Genomic DNA, 24,004 nt, shown 5'->3' on the forward strand with positions numbered 1-24,004 from the left:
ATAAATATTATAATGCTGAACAGAATCCTACATAAATGTTATAATGCTGAACAGAATCCTAGAGAAGGGGTCTGTAAGTAGCCTACATAAATGTTATAATGCTGAACAGAATCCTACATAAATGTTATAATGCTGAACAGAATCCTAGAGAAGGGGTCTGTAAGTAGCCTACATAAATGTTATAATGCTGAACAGAATCCTACATAAATGTTATAATGCTGAACAGAATCCTAGAGAAAGGGTCTGTAAGTAGCCTACATAAATGTTATAATGCTGAACAGAATCCTACATAAATGTTATAATGCTGAACAGAATCTTAGAGAAGGGGTCTGTAAGTAGCCTACATAAATGTTATAATGCTGAACAGTGAGGACCAACACACTCTACAGCTGATGTATTGTCCCTCCCCCCCAACAGGAGAAGTGTCCTCAGTACTACAGCTGATGTATTGTCCCCCCCCCCAACAGGAGAAGTGTCCTCAGTACTACAGCTGATGTATTGTCCCCCCCCAACAGGAGAAGTGTCCTCAGTACTACAGCTGATGTATTGTCCCTCCCCCCCAACAGGAGAAGTGTCCTCAGTACTACAGCTGATGTATTGTCCCCCCCCCCAACAGGAGAAGTGTCCTCAGTACTACAGCTGATGTATTGTCCCCCCCCCCAACAGGAGAAGTGTCCTCAGTACTACAGCTGATGTATTGTCCCCCCCCCAACAGGAGAAGTGTCCTCAGTACTACAGCTGATGTATTGTCCCCCCCCCCCCCAACAGGAGAAGTGTCCTCAGTACTACAGCTGATGTATTGTCCCCCCCCCCAACAGGAGAAGTGTCCTCAGTACTACAGCTGATGTATTGTCCCCCCCCCCCCCAACAGGAGAAGTGTCCTCAGTACTACAGCTGATGTATTGTCCCCCCCCCCCAACAGGAGAAGTGTCCTCAGTACTACAGCAGATGTATTGTCCCCCCCCCAACAGGAGAAGTGTCCTCAGTACTACAGCTGATGTATTGTCCCCCCCCCCAACAGGAGAAGTGTCCTCAGTAATACAGCTGATGTATTGTCCCCCCCCCAACAGGAGAAGTGTCCTCAGTACTACAGCTGATGTATTGTCCTCCCCCCCAACAGGAGAAGTGTCCTCAGTACTACAGCTGATGTATTGTCCCCCCCCCCAACAGGAGAAGTGTCCTCAGTACTACAGCTGATGTATTGTCCCCTCCCCAACAGGAGAAGTGTCCTCAGCACTACAGCTGATGTATTGTCCCCCCCCCAACAGGAGAAGTGTCCTCAGTACTACAGCTGATGTATTGTCCCCCCCCCCCCAACAGGAGAAGTGTCCTCAGTACTACAGCTGATGTATTGTCCCCCCCCCAACAGGAGAAGTGTCCTCAGTACTACAGCTGATGTATTGTCCCCCCCCCCAACAGGAGAAGTGTGCTCAGTACTACAGCTGATGTATTGTCCCCCCCCCCAACAGGAGAAGTGTCCTCAGTACTACAGCTGATGTATTGTCCCCCCCCCCCAACAGGAGAAGTGTCCTCAGTACTACAGCTGATGTATTGTCCCCCCCCCCCCCAACAGGAGAAGTGTCCTCAGTACTACAGCTGATGTATTGTCCTCCCCAACAGGAGAAGTGTCCTCAGTACTACAGCTGATGTATTGTCCCCCCCAACAGGAGAAGTGTCCTCAGTACTACAGCTGATGTATTGTCCCCCCCAACAGGAGAAGTGTCCTCAGTACTACAGCTGATGTATTGTCCCCCCCCCCCCCAACAGGAGAAGTGTGCTCAGTACTACAGCTGATGTATTGTCCCCCCCCCAACAGGAGAAGTGTCCTCAGTACTACAGCTGATGTATTGTCCCCCCCCCCAACAGGAGAAGTGTGCTCAGTACTACAGCTGATGTATTGTCCCCCCCCCAACAGGAGAAGTGTGCTCAGTACTACAGCTGATGTATTGTCCCCCCCCAACAGGAGAAGTGTGCTCAGTACTACAGCTGATGTATTGTCCCCCCCCAACAGGAGAAGTGTCCTCAGTACTACAGCTGATGTATTGTCCCCCCCCCCCAACAGGAGAAGTGTCCTCAGTACTACAGCTGATGTATTGTCCCCCCCCCCAACAGGAGAAGTGTGCTCAGTACTACAGCTGATGTATTGTCCCCCCCCAACAGGAGAAGTGTGCTCAGTACTACAGCTGATGTATTGTCCCCCCCCAACAGGAGAAGTGTGCTCAGTACTGGCCTACAGCTGAGGGACACCAGTTGTCTTATACAGACACAGGGTTTGTTGTGACGCTGGTGAAGGAAGAGGACATGTCCTACTACGTCATACGAGTGTTGGAGCTGAGGAACACAGAGGTGAGATTCTACGTCTCCGTGGACGTCTCCGTTGTCACGAGGAAGTTGTTGTTGTTGTTATTAACATCGTCACTGTTATTAAATCACATGCCTTGTCCAGACAGGAGAAACCAGAGAGATATACCACTTTCACTACACCACCTGGCCTGATTTCGGCGTCCCAGAATCACCGGCCTCTTTCCTCAACTTCCTGGTCAAGGTGCGGGAGTCTGGCTCATTGGGGCCGGAGCATGGGCCGTCCGTGGTCCACTGCAGCGCTGGGATTGGACGATCAGGGACCTTCTCATTGGTTGACACGTGTCTCATCCTGGTAACCTCAATACTTCCTGTTTTACGTTGTTATTGAATTCCCTACTTGGTATGAAAGTAGACTAGCGTCCCGTTCAGGGGCTGTGATTGGACGTTAAGCTGGTCTCGGACAAGGCTTTACTACTTGGTGTTTCACACCAGCTTCCTGGTCAAACTGTATTTCTATTTATTTATTTCACCTTTATTTAACCAGGTAGGCTAGTTGAGAACAAGTCCTTTATTTAACCAGGTAGGCTAGTTGAGAACAAGTCCTTTATTTAACCAGGTAGTCTAGTTGAGAACAAGTCCTTTATTTAACCAGGTAGGCCAGTTGAGAACAAGTCCTTTATTTAACCAGGTAGGCTAGTTGAGAACAAGTCCTTTATTTAACCAGGTAGGCTAGTTGAGAACAAGTTCTCATTTACAATTGCGACCTGGCCAAGATAAAGCAAAGCAGTTCGAAAGGCGGGTGAGGCAATAAATAGGCCGTAGTGGGTAAATTATTACAATTTAGCAGATTGACACTGGAGTGATAGATGAGCAGATGATGATGTGCAAGTAGAGATACTGGGGGTGCAACAGAGCAGAAATAAATAACAATATGGGGATGAGGTAGTTGGGTGGGCTATTTAGAGATGGGCTGTGTCTCCAGTCTAAATTCACTGTTCAGCATTATGTAGAACAGCCCGTCTTCACTCGTCCCCGACGTCGAAAGGTGACGTTCCGTCTTCACTCGTCCCCGACGTCGAAAGGTGACGTTCCGTCTTCACTCGTCCCCGACGTCGAAAGGTGACGTTCCGTCTTCACTCGTCCCCGACGTCGAAAGGTGACGTTCCGTCTTCACTCGTCCCCGACGTCGAAAGGTGACGTTCCGTCTTCACTCGTCCCCGACGTCGAAAGGTGACGTTCCGTCTTCACTCGTCCCCGACGTCGAAAGGTGACGTCCTGTCTTCACTCGTCCCCGACGTCGAAAGGTGATGTTCCGTCTTCACTCGTCCCTGACGTCGAAAGGTGACGTCCCGTCTTCACTCGTCCCCGACGTCGAAAGGTGACGTTCCGTCTTCACTCGTCCCCGACGTCGAAAGGTGACGTCCTGTCTTCACTCGTCCCCGACGTCGAAAGGTGATGTTCCGTCTTCACTCGTCCCTGACGTCGAAAGGTGACGTCCTGTCTTCACTCGTCCCCGACGTCGAAAGGTGATGTTCCGTCTTCACTCGTCCCCGACGTCGAAAGGTGACGTTCCGTCTTCACTCGTCCCCGACGTCGAAAGGTGACGTTCCGTCTTCACTCGTCCCCGACGTCGAAAGGTGACGTTCCGTCTTCACTCGTCCCCGACGTCGAAAGGTGACGTCCTGTCTTCACTCGTCCCCGACGTCGAAAGGTGATGTTCCGTCTTCACTCGTCCCTGACGTCGAAAGGTGACGTCCCGTCTTCACTCGTCCCCGACGTCGAAAGGTGACGTTCCGTCTTCACTCGTCCCCGACGTCGAAAGGTGACGTCCTGTCTTCACTCGTCCCCGACGTCGAAAGGTGATGTTCCGTCTTCACTCGTCCCTGACGTCGAAAGGTGACGTCCTGTCTTCACTCGTCCCCGACGTCGAAAGGTGATGTTCCGTCTTCACTCGTCCCCGACGTCGAAAGGTGACGTCCTGTCTTCACTCGTCCCCGACGTCGAAAGGTGACGTTCCGTCTTCACTCGTCCCCGACGTCGAAAGGTGACGTCATTCTCTGTAACGTCTGTCGTTGAAATGAGACCAAGGTGCAGCGGAGGATGTGTTCATGGTTTTTAATGACCGAATGAGAAGAAACCAAAAGAACGACCAGTAACAGTTCTGTCAGGATACAAACTCTAAACAGAAAACATTCACCCACAAAACGCCAAAAGGAAAAACAGGCTGCCTGTGTATGACTCTCAATCACCAACAACGATCTACACCCGTTCCTGATTGAGAGCCACACACGGCCGAAACCAAAGAAAACCACCAACGTAGAAAAAGAAACCTAGAACGCCCACCCATGTAACACCCTGGCCAAACCAAAAATAGAGAACAAAAAAAAAAACCTCTCTATGGCCAGGGCGTTACATTCTCTCTCTCTCTCTCTCTCTCTCTCTCTCTCTCTCTCTCTCTCTCTCTCTCTCTCTCTCTCTCTCTCTCGTGTAGATGGACAAGAGGAAGGACCCGTCGTCAGTGGACATCCAGAAGGTTCTGCTGGACATGAGGGAGTACCGAATGGGTCTGATCCAGACTCCTGACCAGCTACGTTTCTCCTACAGGGCCGTCCTGGAGGGAGCCAAGAGCATCATGGGAGACTGCTCTGTACAGGTAACACCCCGCTGCTAACACTAACCACACACCTAGCTAGCTGGAGGGAGCCAAGAGCATCATGGGAGACTGCTCTGTACAGGTAACACCCCGCTGCTAACCCTAACCACACACCTAGCTAGCTGGAGGGAGCCAAGAGCATCATGGGAGACTGCTCTGTACAGGTAACACCCCGCTGCTAACCCTAACCACACACCTAGCTAGCTGGAGGGAGCCAAGAGCATCATGGGAGACTGCTCTGTACAGGTAACACCCCGCTGCTAACCCTAACCACACACCTAGCTAGCTGGAGGGAGCCAAGAGCATCATGGGAGACTGCTCCGCACAGGCAGGGAGACTGCTCCTCACAGGCAGGGAGACTGCTCCTCACAGGCAGGGAGACTGCTCCTCACAGGCAGGGAGACTGCTCTGTACAGGCAGGGAGACTGCTCCTCACAGGCAGGGAGACTGCTCTGTACAGGCAGGGAGACTGCTCTGTACAGGCAGGGAGACTGCTCCTCACAGGCAGGGAGACTGCTCCTCACAGGCAGGGAGACTGCTCCTCACAGGCAGGGAGACTGCTCCTCACAGGCAGGGAGACTGCTCCTCACAGGCAGGGAGACTGCTCCTCACAGGCAGGGAGACTGCTCCTCACAGGCAGGGAGACTGCTCCTCACAGGCAGGGAGACTGCTCCGCAGTAACCGAAAGGTTGCAAGATCGAATCCCCAGAGCTGACAAGGTAAAAATCTGTCGTTCTGCCCCCTGAACAAGGCAGTTAACCCACTGTTCCCCGGTAGACCGTCATTATAAATAAGAATGTGTTCTTAACTGACTTGCCTCGTTAAATAAAGGTTAAATTTAATAAAATGCTGTATGGGAGAGTAGAGTGTCAATGTGAAACTAGATATTAGCAGAACTGTGTCTTCACTGAGGGACGATGTGTTTCTCCTACATCCAAACATGACTGTTCTACTGCCTTATAGTAACATGAACACGTCTGTCTGTCTGTCTGTCTGTCTGTCTGTCTGTCTGTCTGTCTGTCTGTCTGTCTGTCTGTCTGTCTGTCTGTCTGTCTGTCTGTCTGTCTGTCTGTCTGTCTGTCTGTCTGTCTGTCTGTCTGTCTGTCTGTCTGTCTGTCGAGCTGTTGGTCATTAACTTCCCTGGGCTAGGTCCCACCCTATTCAACAGCCAGTGGAATCGCGTGGCGCGAATGACAAATACCTCAAAAACGCTATAACTTCAATTTCTCAAACATATGACTATTTTACACCGTTTTAAAGACAAGACTCTCGTTAATCTAACCCCATTGTCCGATTTCAAAAAGGCTTTACAGCGAAAGCAAAACATTAGATTATGTCAGGAGAGTACCCTCCCAAAAATAATCACACAGCCATTTTCAAAGCCAGCATATATGTCACATAAACCCAAAACACAGCTAAATGCAGCACTAACCTTTGATGATTTTCATCAGATGACAACCCTAGGACATTATGTTATACAATACATGCATGTTTTGTTCAATCAAGTTCATATTTATATCAAAAAACAGCTTTTTACATTAGCATGTGATGTTCAGAACTAGCATACCGGCAAACTTCCGGTGAATTTACTAAATGACTCATCATAAACGTTCACAAGAAACATAACAATTATTTAAAGAATTATAGATGCAGAACTCCTTTATGCAATCGCGGTGTCAGATTTTGAAATAGCTTTTCGGCAAAAGCACATTTTGCAATATTCTGAGTACATAGCCCGGCCATCACGGCTAGCTATTTTGACACCCACCAAGTTTGGGGCAACCTAAACTCAGAATTACTATTAGAAAAATTGTATTACCTTTGCTGTTCTTTGTCAGAATGCACTCCCAGGACTTCTACTTCAACAACAAATGTTGTTTTGGTTCCAAATAATCCATAGTTATATTCAAATAGCTCCGTTTTGTTCGTGCGTTCAGGTCACTATCCGAAGGGTGACGCGCGAGCGCATTTCGTGACAAAAACGTTCTAAATATTCCATTACGCTGTTTAAAATCAATTTTTATGCTATTTTTCTCGTAAAATAGCGATAATATTCCAACCGGGCAACGTTGTATTCATTCAAAGGCTGAAAGAAAAAAATTGATAATTCTCGTGAACGCGCATCTCAGTCTCACTGTCCCCAGGCTGACCACTCACAAACTCTCCTGCTGTTCTTAGCCCAGAGACAGCAGACACCCCATTCCACTTTCTGGCGGCTTCAGAGAGCCAATGGGAGCCTTAGAAAGTGTCACGTTACAGCACAGATGCTGTATTTTCGATAGAGATGCAACAGAAGGACAACAAATTGTCAGACAGGGCACTTCTTGTATGGAATCTTCTCAGGTTTTGGCCTGCCATATGAGTTCTGTTATACTCAGACACCATTCAAACAGTTTTAGAAACTTTAGAGTGTTTTCTATCCAAATCTACTATAATTATATGCATATTCTCGTTTCTGGGCAAGAGTAGTAACCAGTTTAAATCGGGTACATTTTTTATCCGGCCGTGCAAATACTTCCTCCCTAGCCCCAACAGGTTTTAAGTACTGTCCTGTCTGTCTGTATGAGGAGCTGTTGGTCATTAACTACTGGTCTGTCTGTCTGTCTGTCCAGAGCCAGTGGAGAGAGCTGTCCAGAGAGGACAGAGCGACCGTGTGTCAATCACCACCTGGCCCCCCTCCCAGATCTCTCTCCGACGCCCCCGCCCCTCCTCTACCCCCGCCACGCCCTTCAGACGGCCCCGCCCCCCCTCTACCCTCGCCACGCCCTTTAGACGCCCCCGCCCCTCCTCTACCTCCGCCACGCCCTTCAGACGCCCCCGCCCCCCCTCTACCCCCGCCACGCCCTTCAGACGCCCCCGCCCCCCCTCTACCCCCGCCACGCCCTTTAGACGCCCCCACGTCCCCCAGTTGGCCCTCAGAAAAGCCCAACGGCCAGCCACTGCCCTGTGTGGAGCCTGAAGCTGTGGCGTTGTCCAGAGAGGACCGGACGTCAGGAGACGGAACAGATCCAGACAGCTCAGAGAAGGACCTGGCGGAGGTGCCAAGGTCAGTACACCTGGAGGTGTATTCCCCTCTACTGCTTCTTTCTATTGTCTGCTTAACTCCCTCCTTCTGAAGCTGCCTGTGGGCCTTTAGTGCTGGACAGACTGTTTAGATGGCATTCAATTAGGACCCTTCCAGACTCACATGTTTAGATGGCATTCAATTAGGACCCTTCCAGACTCACATGTTTAGATGGCATTCAATTAGGACCCTTCCAGACTCACATGTTTAGATGGCATTCAATTAGGACCCTTCCAGACTGACATGTTTAGATGACATTCAATTAGGACCCTTCCAGACTCACATGTTTAGATGGCATTCAATTAGGACCCTTCCAGACTCACATGTTTAGATGGCATTCAATTAGGACCCTTCCAGACTCACATGTTTAGATGACATTCAATTAGGACGCTTCCAGACTCACATGTTTAGATGGCATTCAATTAGGACCCTTCCAGACTCACATGTTTAGATGGCATTCAATTAGGACCCTTCCAGACTGACATGTTTAGATGACATTCAATTAGGACCCTTCCAGACTCACATGTTTAGATGGCATTCAATTAGGACCCTTCCAGACTCACATGTTTAGATGACATTCAATTAGGACCCTTCCAGACTCACATGTTTAGATGGCATTCAATTAGGACCCTTCCAGACTGACATGTTTAGACGGCATTCAATTAGGACCCTTCCAGACTCACATGTTTAGATGGCATTCAATTAGGACCCTTCCAGTCTCACATGTTTAGATGGCATTCAATTAGGACCCTTCCAGACTGACATGTTTAGATGGCATTCAATTAGGACCCTTCCAGACTCACATGTTTAGATGGCATTCAATTAGGACCCTTCCAGACTCACATGTTTAGATGGCATTCAATTAGGACCCTTCCAGTCTCACATGTTTCGATGGCATTCAATTAGGACCCTTCCAGACTCACATGTTTAGATGGCATTCAATTAGGACCCTTCCAGACTGACATGTTTAGATGGCATTCAATTAGGACCCTTCCAGACTCACATGTTTAGATGGCATTCAATTAGGACCCTTCCAGACTCACATGTTTAGATGGCATTCAATTAGGACCCTTCCAGACTCACATGTTTAGATGGCATTCAATTAGGACCCTTCCAGACTGACATGTTTAGATGGCATTCAATTAGGACCCTTCCAGACTCACATGTTTAGATGGCATTCAATTAGGACCCTTCCAGTCTCACATGTTTAGATGGCATTCAATTAGGACCCTTCCAGACTCACATGTTTAGATGGCATTCAATTAGGACCCTTCCAGACTGACATGTTTAGATGGCATTCAATTAGGACCCTTCCAGTCTCACATGTTTAGATGGCATTCAATTAGGACCCTTCCAGACTCACATGTTTAGATGGCATTCAATTAGGACCCTTCCAGACTGACATGTTTAGATGGCATTCAATTAGGACCCTTCCAGACTCACATGTTTAGATGGCATTCAATTAGGACCCTTCCAGACTCACATGTTTAGATGGCATTCAATTAGGACCCTTCCAGACTGACATGTTTAGATGGCATTCAATTAGGACCCTTCCAGACTCACATGTTTAGATGGCATTCAATTAGGACCCTTCCAGACTCACATGTTTGGATGGCATTCAATTAGGACCCTTCCAGACTGACATGTTTAGATGGCATTCAATTAGGACCCTTCCAGTCTCACATGTTTAGATGGCATTCAATTAGGACCCTTCCAGTCTCACATGTTTAGATGGCATTCAATTAGGACCCTTCCAGACTGACATGTTTAGATGGCATTCAATTAGGACCCTTCCAGACTCACATGTTTAGATGGCATTCAATTAGGACCCTTCCAGACTCACATGTTTAGATGGCATTCAATTAGGACCCTTCCAGACTCACATGTTTAGATGGCATTCAATTAGGACCCTTCCAGACTGACATGTTTAGATGACATTCAATTAGGACCCTTCCAGACTCACATGTTTAGATGGCATTCAATTAGGACCCTTCCAGACTCACATGTTTAGATGGCATTCAATTAGGACCCTTCCAGACTGACATGTTTAGATGACATTCAATTAGGACCCTTCCAGACTGACATGTTTAGATGGCATTCAATTAGGACCCTTCCAGACTCACATGTTTAGATGACATTCAATTAGGACACTTCCAGACTCACATGTTTAGATGACATTCAATTAGGACCCTTCCAGACTCACACGTTTAGATGGCATTTAATTAGGACCCTTCCAGTCTCACATGTTTAGATGGCATTCAATAAGGACCCTTCCAGACTGACATGTTTAGATGGCATTCAATTAGGACCCTTCCAGTCTCACATGTTTAGATGACATTCAATTAGGACCCTTCCAGACTCACATGTTTAGATGACATTCAATTAGGACCCTTCCAGGCTCACATGTTTAGATGGCATTCAATTAGGACCCTTCCAGACTCACATGTTTAGATGGCATTCAATTAGGACCCTTCCAGACTCACATGTTTAGATGGCATTCAATTAGGACCCTTCCAGACTGACATGTTTAGATGGCATTCAATTAGGACCCTTCCAGACTGACATGTTTAGATGGCATTCAATTAGGACCCTTCCAGACTCACATGTTTAGATGGCATTCAATTAGGACCCTTCCAGACTCACATGTTTAGATGGCATTCAATTAGGACCCTTCCAGACTGACATGTTTAGATGGCATTCAATTAGGACCCTTCCAGACTGACATGTTTAGATGGCATTCAATTAGGACCCTTCCAGACTCACATGTTTAGATGGCATTCAATTAGGACCCTTCCAGACTCACATGTTAAGATGGCATTCAATTAGGACCCTTCCAGTCTCACATGTTTAGATGGCATTCAATTAGGACCCTTCCAGACTCACATGTTTAGATGGCATTCAATTAGGACCCTTCCAGACTCACATGTTTAGATGGCATTCAATTAGGACCCTTCCAGACTGACATGTTTAGATGGCATTCAATTAGGACCCTTCCAGTCTCACATGTTTAGATGGCATTCAATTAGGACCCTTCCAGACTCACATGTTTAGATGGCATTCAATTAGGACCCTTCCAGTCTCACATGTTTAGATGGCATTCAATTAGGACCCTTCCAGACTCACATGTTTAGATGGCATTCAATTAGGACCCTTCCAGACTGACATGTTTAGATGGCATTCAATTAGGACCCTTCCAGACTCACATGTTTAGATGGGATTCAATTAGGACCCTTCCAGACTGACATGTTTAGATGGCATTCAATTAGGACCCTTCCAGACTCACATGTTTAGATGGCATTCAATTAGGACCCTTCCAGACTGACATGTTTAGATGGCATTCAATTAGGACCCTTCCAGACTGACATGTTTAGATGGCATTCAAATAGGACCCTTCCAGACTCACATGTTTAGATGACATTCAATTAGGACCCTTCCAGACTCACATGTTTAGATGGCATTCAATTAGGACCCTTCCAGACTGACATGTTTAGATGGCATTCAATTAGGACCCTTCCAGACTCACATGTTTAGATGGCATTCAATTAGGACCCTTCCAGTCTCACATGTTTAGATGGCATTCAATTAGGACCCTTCCAGACTGACATGTTTAGATGGCATTCAATTAGGACCCTTCCAGACTCACATGTTTAGATGGCATTCAATTAGGACCCTTCCAGACTCACATGTTTAGATGGCATTCAATTAGGACCCTTCCAGACTCACATGTTTAGATGGCATTCAATTAAGACCCTTCCAGACTGACATGTTTAGATGACATTCAATTAGGACCCTTCCAGACTCACATGTTTAGATGGCATTCAATTAGGACCCTTCCAGACTCACATGTTTAGATGGCATTCAATTAGGACCCTTCCAGACTCACATGTTTAGATGGCATTCAATTAGGACCCTTCCAGACTCACATGTTTAGATGGCATTCAATTAGGACCCTTCCAGACTGACATGTTTAGATGACATTCAATTAGGACCCTTCCAGACTCACATGTTTAGATGGCATTCAATTAGGACCCTTCCAGACTCACATGTTTAGATGGCATTCAATTAGGACCCTTCCAGACTCACATGTTTAGATGACATTCAATTAGGACGCTTCCAGACTCACATGTTTAGATGGCATTCAATTAGGACCCTTCCAGACTCACATGTTTAGATGGCATTCAATTAGGACCCTTCCAGACTGACATGTTTAGATGACATTCAATTAGGACCCTTCCAGACTCACATGTTTAGATGGCATTCAATTAGGACCCTTCCAGACTCACATGTTTAGATGACATTCAATTAGGACCCTTCCAGACTCACATGTTTAGATGGCATTCAATTAGGACCCTTCCAGACTGACATGTTTAGACGGCATTCAATTAGGACCCTTCCAGACTCACATGTTTAGATGGCATTCAATTAGGACCCTTCCAGTCTCACATGTTTAGATGGCATTCAATTAGGACCCTTCCAGACTGACATGTTTAGATGGCATTCAATTAGGACCCTTCCAGACTCACATGTTTAGATGGCATTCAATTAGGACCCTTCCAGACTCACATGTTTAGATGGCATTCAATTAGGACCCTTCCAGTCTCACATGTTTCGATGGCATTCAATTAGGACCCTTCCAGACTCACATGTTTAGATGGCATTCAATTAGGACCCTTCCAGACTGACATGTTTAGATGGCATTCAATTAGGACCCTTCCAGACTCACATGTTTAGATGGCATTCAATTAGGACCCTTCCAGACTCACATGTTTAGATGGCATTCAATTAGGACCCTTCCAGACTCACATGTTTAGATGGCATTCAATTAGGACCCTTCCAGACTGACATGTTTAGATGGCATTCAATTAGGACCCTTCCAGACTCACATGTTTAGATGGCATTCAATTAGGACCCTTCCAGTCTCACATGTTTAGATGGCATTCAATTAGGACCCTTCCAGACTCACATGTTTAGATGGCATTCAATTAGGACCCTTCCAGACTGACATGTTTAGATGGCATTCAATTAGGACCCTTCCAGTCTCACATGTTTAGATGGCATTCAATTAGGACCCTTCCAGACTCACATGTTTAGATGGCATTCAATTAGGACCCTTCCAGACTGACATGTTTAGATGGCATTCAATTAGGACCCTTCCAGACTCACATGTTTAGATGGCATTCAATTAGGACCCTTCCAGACTCACATGTTTAGATGGCATTCAATTAGGACCCTTCCAGACTGACATGTTTAGATGGCATTCAATTAGGACCCTTCCAGACTCACATGTTTAGATGGCATTCAATTAGGACCCTTCCAGACTCACATGTTTGGATGGCATTCAATTAGGACCCTTCCAGACTGACATGTTTAGATGGCATTCAATTAGGACCCTTCCAGTCTCACATGTTTAGATGGCATTCAATTAGGACCCTTCCAGTCTCACATGTTTAGATGGCATTCAATTAGGACCCTTCCAGACTGACATGTTTAGATGGCATTCAATTAGGACCCTTCCAGACTCACATGTTTAGATGGCATTCAATTAGGACCCTTCCAGACTCACATGTTTAGATGGCATTCAATTAGGACCCTTCCAGACTCACATGTTTAGATGGCATTCAATTAGGACCCTTCCAGACTGACATGTTTAGATGACATTCAATTAGGACCCTTCCAGACTCACATGTTTAGATGGCATTCAATTAGGACCCTTCCAGACTCACATGTTTAGATGGCATTCAATTAGGACCCTTCCAGACTGACATGTTTAGATGACATTCAATTAGGACCCTTCCAGACTGACATGTTTAGATGGCATTCAATTAGGACCCTTCCAGACTCACATGTTTAGATGACATTCAATTAGGACACTTCCAGACTCACATGTTTAGATGACATTCAATTAGGACCCTTCCAGACTCACACGTTTAGATGGCATTTAATTAGGACCCTTCCAGTCTCACATGTTTAGATGGCATTCAATAAGGACCCTTCCAGACTGACATGTTTAGATGGCATTCAATTAGGACCCTTCCAGTCTCACATGTTTAGATGACATTCAATTAGGACCCTTCCAGACTCACATGTTTAGATGACATTCAATTAGGACCCTTCCAGTCTCACATGTTTAGATGGCATTCAATTAGGACCCTTCCAGACTCACATGTTTAGATGGCATTCAATTAGGACCCTTCCAGACTCACATGTTTAGATGGCATTCAATTAGGACCCTTCCAGACTGACATGTTTAGATGGCATTCAATTAGGACCCTTCCAGACTGACATGTTTAGATGGCATTCAATTAGGACCCTTCCAGACTCACATGTTTAGATGGCATTCAATTAGGACCCTTCCAGACTCACATGTTTAGATGGCATTCAATTAGGACCCTTCCAGACTGACATGTTTAGATGGCATTCAATTAGGACCCTTCCAGACTGACATGTTTAGATGGCATTCAATTAGGACCCTTCCAGACTCACATGTTTAGATGGCATTCAATTAGGACCCTTCCAGACTCACATGTTAAGATGGCATTCAATTAGGACCCTTCCAGTCTCACATGTTTAGATGGCATTCAATTAGGACCCTTCCAGACTCACATGTTTAGATGGCATTCAATTAGGACCCTTCCAGACTCACATGTTTAGATGGCATTCAATTAGGACCCTTCCAGACTGACATGTTTAGATGGCATTCAATTAGGACCCTTCCAGTCTCACATGTTTAGATGGCATTCAATTAGGACCCTTCCAGACTCACATGTTTAGATGGCATTCAATTAGGACCCTTCCAGTCTCACATGTTTAGATGGCATTCAATTAGGACCCTTCCAGACTCACATGTTTAGATGGCATTCAATTAGGACCCTTCCAGACTGACATGTTTAGATGGCATTCAATTAGGACCCTTCCAGACTCACATGTTTAGATGGGATTCAATTAGGACCCTTCCAGACTGACATGTTTAGATGGCATTCAATTAGGACCCTTCCAGACTCACATGTTTAGATGGCATTCAATTAGGACCCTTCCAGACTGACATGTTTAGATGACATTCAATTAGGACCCTTCCAGACTCACATGTTTAGATGGCATTCAATTAGGACCCTTCCAGACTCACATGTTTAGATGACATTCAATTAGGACCCTTCCAGACTCACATGTTTAGATGGCATTCAATTAGGACCCTTCCAGACTGACATGTTTAGATGGCATTCAATTAGGACCCTTCCAGACTCACATGTTTAGATGGCATTCAATTAGGACCCTTCCAGTCTCACATGTTTAGATGGCATTCAATTAGGACCCTTCCAGACTGACATGTTTAGATGGCATTCAATTAGGACCCTTCCAGACTCACATGTTTAGATGGCATTCAATTAGGACCCTTCCAGACTCACATGTTTAGATGGCATTCAATTAGGACCCTTCCAGACTCACATGTTTAGATGGCATTCAATTAAGACCCTTCCAGACTGACATGTTTAGATGACATTCAATTAGGACCCTTCCAGACTCACATGTTTAGATGGCATTCAATTAGGACCCTTCCAGACTCACATGTTTAGATGGCATTCAATTAGGACCCTTCCAGACTGACATGTTTAGATGACATTCAATTAGGACCCTTCCAGACTGACATGTTTAGATGGCATTCAATTAGGACCCTTCCAGACTCACATGTTTAGATGACATTCAATTAGGACACTTCCAGACTCACATGTTTAGATGACATTCAATTAGGACCCTTCCAGACTCACATGTTTAGATGGCATTCAATTAGGACCCTTCCAGTCTCACATGTTTAGATGGCATTCAATAAGGACCCTTCCAGACTGACATGTTTAGATGGCATTCAATTAGGACCCTTCCAGTCTCACATGTTTAGATGACATTCAATTAGGACCCTTCCAGACTCACATGTTTAGATGACATTCAATTAGGACCCTTCCAGTCTCACATGTTTAGATGGCATTCAATTAGGACCCTTCCAGTCTCACATGTTTAGATGGCATTCAATTAGGACCCTTCCAGTCTCACATGTTTAGATGGCATTCAATTAGGACCCTTCCAGTCTCACATGTTTAGATGACATTCAATTAGGACCCTTCCAGACTGACATGTTTAGATGACATTCAATTAGGACCCTTCCAGTCTCACATGTTTAGATGACATTCAATTAGGACCCTTCCAGACTCACATGTTTAGATGACATTCAATTAGGACCCTTCCAGTCTCACATGTTTAGATGACATTCAATTAGGACCCTTCCAGACTCACATGTTTAGATGGCATTCAATTAGGACACTTCCAGACTCACATGTTTAGATGGCATTCAATTAGGACCCTTCCAGACTGACATGTTTAGATGGCATTCAATTAGGACCCTTCCAGTCTCACATGTTTAGATGACATTCAATTAGGACCCTTCCAGTCTCACATGTTTAGATGGCATTCAATTAGGACCCTTCCAGTCTCACATGTTTAGATGACATTCAATTAGGACCCTTCCAGTCTCACATGTTTAGATGGCATTCAATTAGGACCCTTCCAGTCTCACATGTTTAGATGGCATTCAATTAGGACCCTTCCAGTCTCACATGTTTAGATGACATTCAATTAGGACCCTTCCAGTCTCACATGTTTAGATGACATTCAATTAGGACCCTTCCAGACTGACATGTTTAGATGACATTCAATTAGGACCCTTCCAGTCTCACATGTTTAGATGACATTCAATTAGGACCCTTCCAGACTGACATGTTTAGATGACATTCAATTAGGACCCTTCCAGTCTCACATGTTTAGATGACATTCAATTAGGACCCTTCCCGACTCACATGTTTAGATGACATTCAATTAGGACCCTTCCAGTCTCACATGTTTAGATGACATTCAATTAGGACCCTTCCAGACTCACATGTTTAGATGGCATTCAATTAGGACACTTCCAGACTCACATGTTTAGATGGCATTCAATTAGGACACTTCCAGACTGACATGTTTAGATGGCATTCAATTAGGACCCTTCCAGTCTCACATGTTTAGATGACATTCAATTAGGACACTTCCAGTCTCACATGTTTAGATGGCATTCAATTAGGACCCTTCCAGTCTCACATGTTTAGATGGCATTCAATTAGGACCCTTCCAGTCTCACATGTTTAGATGACATTCAATTAGGACCCTTCCAGTCTCACATGTTTAGATGACATTCAATTAGGACCCTTCCAAACTGACATGTTTAGATGACATTCAATTAGGACCCTTCCAGTCTCACATGTTTAGATGACATTCAATTAGGACCCTTCCAGACTCACATGTTTAGATGACATTCAATTAGGACCCTTCCAGTCTCACATGTTTAGATGACATTCAATTAGGACCCTTCCAGACTCACATGTTTAGATGGCATTCAATTAGGACCCTTCCAGACTCACATGTTTAGATGGCATTCAATTAGGACCCTTCCAGACTCACATGTTTAGATTGCATTCAATTAGGACCCTTCCAGACTCACATGTTTAGATGGCATTCAATTAGGACCCTTCCAGACTGACATGTTTAGATGGCATTCAATTAGGACCCTTCCAGTCTCACATGTTTAGATGACATTCAATTAGGACCCTTCCAGACTCACATGTTTAGATGGCATTCAATTAGGACCCTTCCAGACTCACATGTTTAGATGGCATTCAATTAGGACCCTTCCAGACTCACATGTTTAGATGGCATTCAATTAGGACCCTTCCAGACTCACATGTTTAGATGGCATTCAATTAGGACCCTTCCAGACTGACATGTTTAGATGGCATTCAATTAGGACCCTTCCAGACTCACATGTTTAGATGACATTCAATTAGGACCCTTCCAGACTCACATGTTTAGATGGCATTCAATTAGGACCCTTCCAGACTCACATGTTTAGATGGCATTCAATTAGGACCCTTCCAGACTCACATGTTTAGATGGCATTCAATTAGGACCCTTCCAGACTCACATGTTTAGATGGCATTCAATTAGGACCCTTCCAGACTGACATGTTTAGATGGCATTCAATTAGGACCCTTCCAGTCTCACATGTTTAGATGACATTCAATTAGGACCCTTCCAGACTCACATGTTTAGATGGCATTCAATTAGGACCCTTCCAGACTCACATGTTTAGATGGCATTCAATTAGGACCCTTCCAGACTCACATGTTTAGATGGCATTCAATTAGGACCCTTCCAGACTCACATGTTTAGATGGCATTCAATTAGGACCCTTCCAGACTGACATGTTTAGATGGCATTCAATTAGGACCCTTCCAGACTCACATGTTTAGATGGCATTCAATTAGGACCCTTCCAGACTCACATGTTTAGATGGCATTCAATTAGGACCCTTCCAGACTCACATGTTTAGATGGCATTCAATTAGGACCCTTCCAGACTCACATGTTTAGATGGCATTCAATTAGGACCCTTCCAGTCTCACATGTTTAGATGACATTCAATTAGGACCCTTCCAGACTCACATGTTTAGATGGCATTCAATTAGGACCCTTCCAGACTCACATGTTTAGATGGCATTCAATTAGGACCCTTCCAGACTCACATGTTTAGATGGCATTCAATTAGGACCCTTCCAGACTCACATGTTTAGATGGCATTCAATTAGGACCCTTCCAGACTGACATGTTTAGATGGCATTCAATTAGGACCCTTCCAGACTCACATGTTTAGATGGCATTCAATTAGGACCCTTCCAGACTCACATGTTTAGATGGCATTCAATTAGGACCCTTCCAGACTCACATGTTTAGATGGCATTCAATTAGGACCCTTCCAGACTCACATGTTTAGATGGCATTCAATTAGGACCCTTCCAGACTCACATGTTTAGATGGCATTCAATTAGGACCCTTCCAGACTGACATGTTTAGATGGCATTCAATTAGGACCCTTCCAGACTGACATGTTTAGATGGCATTCAATTAGGACCCTTCCAGTCTCACATGTTTAGATGACATTCAATTAGGACCCTTCCAGACTCACATGTTTAGATGGCATTCAATTAGGACCCTTCCAGACTCACATGTTTAGATGGCATTCAATTAGGACCCTTCCAGACTCACATGTTTAGATGGCATTCAATTAGGACCCTTCCAGACTCACATGTTTAGATGGCATTCAATTAGGACCCTTCCAGACTCACATGTTTAGATGGCATTCAATTAGGACCCTTCCAGTCTCACATGTTTAGATGACATTCAATTAGGACCCTTCCAGACTCACATGTTTAGATGGCATTCAATTAGGACCCTTCCAGACTTCTCTGTCCATGTAATGAAACTCTCATCTTATCATCTAATTCCAGCCTGAGGAAGAGACACAGGAAGGAGCGTATTGCCAGCACGGCCCAGAAGCTTCACCTGATGAAACAGAGACTGACGGACACAGAGAGGCAGAGAGAACGCTGGTTGTACTGGAGACCTATCCTGCTCAACATAGGGGCTGGAGCTGCCGTGGCCTTGGGTCTAGTGGTGGTCTGGCTCTTCTCCCAGTGATACCCCCTCCCTCCCTCTGTCTGAGCTGCCGTGGCCTTGGGTCTAGTGGTGGTCTGGCTCTTCTCCCAGTGATACCCCCTCCCTCCCTCTGTCTGAGCTGCCGTGGCCTTGGGTCTAGTGGTGGTCTGGCTCTTCTCCCAGTGATACCCCCTCCCTCCCTCTGTCTGAGCTGCCGTGGCCTTGGGTCTAGTGGTGGTCTGGCTCTTCTCCCAGTGATACCCCCTCCCTCCCTCTGTCTGAGCTGCCGTGGCCTTGGGTCTAGTGGTGGTCTGGCTCTTCTCCCAGTGATACCCCCTCCCTCCCTCTGTCTGAGCTGCCGTGGCCTTGGGTCTAGTGGTGGTCTGGCTCTTCTCCCAGTGATACCTCCCTCCCTCCCTCTGTCTGAGCTGCCGTGGCCTTGGGTCTAGTGGTGGTCTGGCTCTTCTCCCAGTGATACCCCTCCCTCTGTCTGAGCTGCCGTGGCCTTGGGTCTAGTGGTGGTCTGGCTCTTCTCCCAGTGATACCCCCTCCCTCTGTCTGAGCTGCCGTGGCCTTGGGTCTAGTGGTGGTCTGGCTCTTCTCCCAGTGATACCCCCTCCCTCCCTCTGTCTGAGCTGCCGTGGCCTTGGGTCTAGTGGTGGTCTGGCTCTTCTCCCAGTGATACCCCCTCCCTCTGTCTGAGCTGCCGTGGCCTTGGGTCTAGTGGTGGTCTGGCTCTTCTCCCAGTGATACCCCCTCCCTCCCTCTGTCTGAGCTGCCGTGGCCTTGGCTCTAGTGGTGGTCTGGCTCTTCTCCCAGTGATACCTCCTCCCTCTCTGACTCTTCTTTTTTTGCACCAGTACCTGGGACACAGTACCCTCTCTCTCTCTCTGTAGGTACATGGTCTGTTTGTTCATAACAGGAGTATTTATTTCTACAGGTCAAAACCAAGGTTAGGGTCAATTCCATTTTGATTCCTGTCAATTCAGGAAGTGCACTGAAATTCCAATTTCAATTCTCTTCAAGCCTTTTTTCTTTCTTCTTCAATGATTTTAAACATTTTGAATGTAGTTTTACTTTCTGAAGAATTGAAATGTTGTTGAGCTCAACCCCTGGTGAACAGATCAGAGCACTAGATCAAACCGTCCCGGTGGATATTTTGTTTCCTGTTAAATCTTCACGGTAACATCTTCTCTCAGTCTGTGTGGTTCTCCAGTTAGCAGAAGAAGCTGATGAATGTACTGTCTGAGCCCGTCATGAACCCATCATGCCGCAGCAACAGACATGATGAGCAAACGACTCAGTACAAAACAGCAAACGACTCAGTACAAAACAACAAACGACTCAGTACAAAACAACAAAAGACTCAGTACAAAACAACAAACGACTCAGTACAAAACAACAAACGACTCAGTACAAAACAACAAAAGACTCAGTACAAAACAACAAACGACTCAGTACAAAACAACAAACGACTCAGTACAAAACAACAAACGACTCAGTACAAAACAACAAACGACTCAGTACAAAACATCTTCTCGCCGTTTTGCTTTTCTTCCAGTCGTTCTTTATTTCATTTTAAAAGGTCAGGTTTTTTTTTCATTGATTTGATTGATGTACATATTTTGACATGAAGTAATTCAAAGGCTGTTTTTCACCTTTTTTTGATCCTTCAATAGAATTGTTTTATCTAGTTGGAGTATTATTCATCTGATTCAGAATGGGCTGGCTGGCTGACTGGCTGACTGGCTGGCTGGCTGGCTGGCTGGCTGACTGGCTGGCTGGCTGGCTGGCTGACTGGCTGATGCCCAGCAGACAGTAAGGAGAAGTGATGTTAAGCAGTAGCCTTGGTCTCTGTGTTGCAGCATGGACAGAGAAACTCCTCTCTGTGTGTGTGTGTGTGTGTGTGTGTGTGTGTGTGTGTGTGTGTGTGTGTGTGTGTGTGTGTGTGTGTGTGTGTGTGTGTGTGTGTGTGTGTGTGTGTGAGTTCATGTCAGAAATGAGCCTGTCCTACAAGCTTATGGAGTCACAGGGACCAATGTAAAGACTCTATGTTCGTCGTGCAAATCCCAGGTTTGGTCAAAGCGCCTGTCAGTCCAAGGTGAAGGAAATGAACCTTGTTGAAAGCAAGCTCGGTGACAATATGACATGGATGTATCTTTTAGTTTGTGGCTTTTTAACCCCCCCCAATACTTGAATGTGCCTTTACGATAATCCCAGGGTTATTTTCCATAGTAACGTGACGGGGAACGGATCACGCTCTTTGCTAATAGGACAGAGTTTACGCCGTATAACCCCGGAGAGTTTACGCCGTATGACCCCGGAGAGTTTACGCCGTATGACCCCGGAGAGTTTACGCCGTATGACCCCGGAGAGTTTACGGCGTATAACCCCGGAGAGTTTACGCCGTATAACCGGAGAGTTTACGCCGTATAACCCCGGAGAGTTTACGCCGTATGACCCCGGAGAGTTTACGCCGTGTGACCCCGGAGAGTTTACGCCGTATGACCCCGGAGAGTTTACGCCGTATGACCCCGGAGAGTTTACGCCGTATAACCCCGGAGAGTTTACGCCGTGTGACCCCCTGAAGGGTCGTTGTCCTGTATACTGTTGATGAAAAATAAACAGTGTGGCTAAGTCAAATCGGAATGTATGGTCGTACGGCCCACGGGGTGCGTACCAAATGTGTCGTTAGCATGTACTAAACCCCTAGGGTGACATGTCTTCTTTATGTCATCCTGGGCACGAAGTCCTTGTGATAGAATGACTCATTGGTTACGTTCTCAATGGTGCCCTATTCTCTTTATAGTGCACTACTTTTTGCAAAGGGCTCTGGTCAAAAGTAGTGCACTATTTAGGGGAAAAGGGTGCCATTTGGGACTCGAACATTGTGATGACACTGGACGATCCTCCACCATTTGGTTATGGTTTAAGGTTTAGGCAGGGAATACTGGCCTCAGTAAATACTGGCCTCAGTAAATACTGGTCTCAGTAAATACTGGCCTCAGTAAATACTGGCCTCAGTAATACTGGCCTCAGTAAATACTGGCTGGCCTCAGTAATACTGGCCTCAGTAATACTGGCCTCAGTAAATACTGGCCTCGGTAAATACTGGCCTCGGTAAATACTGTCCTCGGTAAATACTGTCCTCAGTAAATACTGGCCTCAGTAATACAGGCCTCAGTAAATACAGGCCTCAGTAAATACAGGCCTCAGTAAATACAGGCCTCAGTAAATACAGGCCTCAGTAATACAGGCCTCAGTAAATACAGGCCTCAGTAATACTGGCCTCAGTAAATACAGGCCTCAGTAAATACAGGCCTCAGTAATACAGGCCTCAGTAATACTGGCCTCAGTAAATACTGGCCTCAGTAAATACAGGCCTCAGTAATACAGGCCTCAGTAAATACAGGCCTCAGTAATACAGGCCTCAGAACAGCATGGACCATATCATTCCATTTGTTTGTTGTTTCCCATTCAGGTGAGTTTTGTGAAACTGTGGAGCTGCAGTTAGAACACATAAAAACAACCTGAAGTTGTTCAATAAAATGTATTTTTTTATAACCGAAACATGTTTATGGCTGAGTTGATCCGTTTTCAATCAGTGATGCTTCTACACAGGTCTTAGAAGGAACTGAAATGTCATGTTTATTTAGAAGGGAGAAGGGAGAGATGTGATTGTATACAAATGTTAGCGAGGTTTGAAAATTGACCGCAAGAAGCCCAAACAGATAATGTTTGACTAAAACATAATTTAATTCAACAAATGATTTGTAATTATGTTCCATCCCCCCTCCCCCTCCTCCGACCATCCAGCTGCTGAACCTAATTGATGATCTGTCCTCTAGACTATGTCCCCAAAATAACTACATTTAGGAAGTAGACCTCGTCTTGTTTCATCTGTGCTTGACAAAAGGTTAAAGTGCCCCCTCCCTCCCTCCCTCCCTCCCTCCCTCCCTCCCTCCCTCCCTCCCTCCCTCCCTCCCTCCCCTCCCTCCCTCCCTCCCTCCCTCCCTCCCTCCCTCCCTCCCTCCCTCCCCCATAATTCCATCCTCCCACTCTGCTGTCTCAGCCTCTATCTGACTTTAGAAAGTACATGTTTATACACGGTGCCTTCAGAAAGTACATGTTTATACACGGTGCCTTCAGAAAGTACATGTTTATACACGGTGCCTTCAGAAAGTACATGTTTATACACGGTGCCTTCAGAAAGTACATGTTTATACACGGTGCCTTCAGAAAGTACATGTTTATACACGGTGCCTTCAGAAAGTACATGTTTATACACGGTGCCTTCAGAAAGTACATGTTTATACACGGTGCCTTCAGAAAGTACATGTTTATACACGGTGCCTTCAGAAAGTACATGTTTATACACGGTGCCTTCAGAAAGTACATGTTTATACACGGTGCCTTCAGAAAGTACATGTTTATACACGGTGCCTTCAGAAAGTACATGTTTATACACGG

At 45.8% G+C, this 24,004-nt stretch overlaps 1 protein-coding gene across 2 annotated transcripts in view; it reads left to right on the plus strand.

The window, feature by feature from the left end:
- The window catches only part of LOC145850219 (tyrosine-protein phosphatase non-receptor type 2), a 32,111-nt gene extending 9,007 nt beyond the window's left edge, over positions 1-23,104 (plus strand). The window contains exons 5-9 of one of the 2 annotated variants that reach the window (XM_082972701.1): positions 2,209-2,346; positions 2,447-2,656; positions 4,796-4,957; positions 7,570-8,003; positions 19,387-23,104. In XM_082972701.1, the coding sequence (XP_082828827.1) occupies positions 2,209-2,346; positions 2,447-2,656; positions 4,796-4,957; positions 7,570-8,003; positions 19,387-19,576 (1,134 nt within the window). In that variant the 3' untranslated portion in view covers positions 19,577-23,104. The remainder of the gene's footprint in view (positions 1-2,208; positions 2,347-2,446; positions 2,657-4,795; positions 4,958-7,569; positions 8,004-19,386) is intronic. The other variant, XM_082972702.1, reaches the window with a different exon arrangement.
- Positions 23,105-24,004: the final 900 nt, after the last annotated feature.

Source organism: Salmo salar, unplaced genomic scaffold, assembly GCF_965601325.2.
Source record: "Salmo salar unplaced genomic scaffold, fSalSal1 ptg000988l, whole genome shotgun sequence".
NCBI lineage: Eukaryota > Metazoa > Chordata > Actinopteri > Salmoniformes > Salmonidae > Salmo > Salmo salar.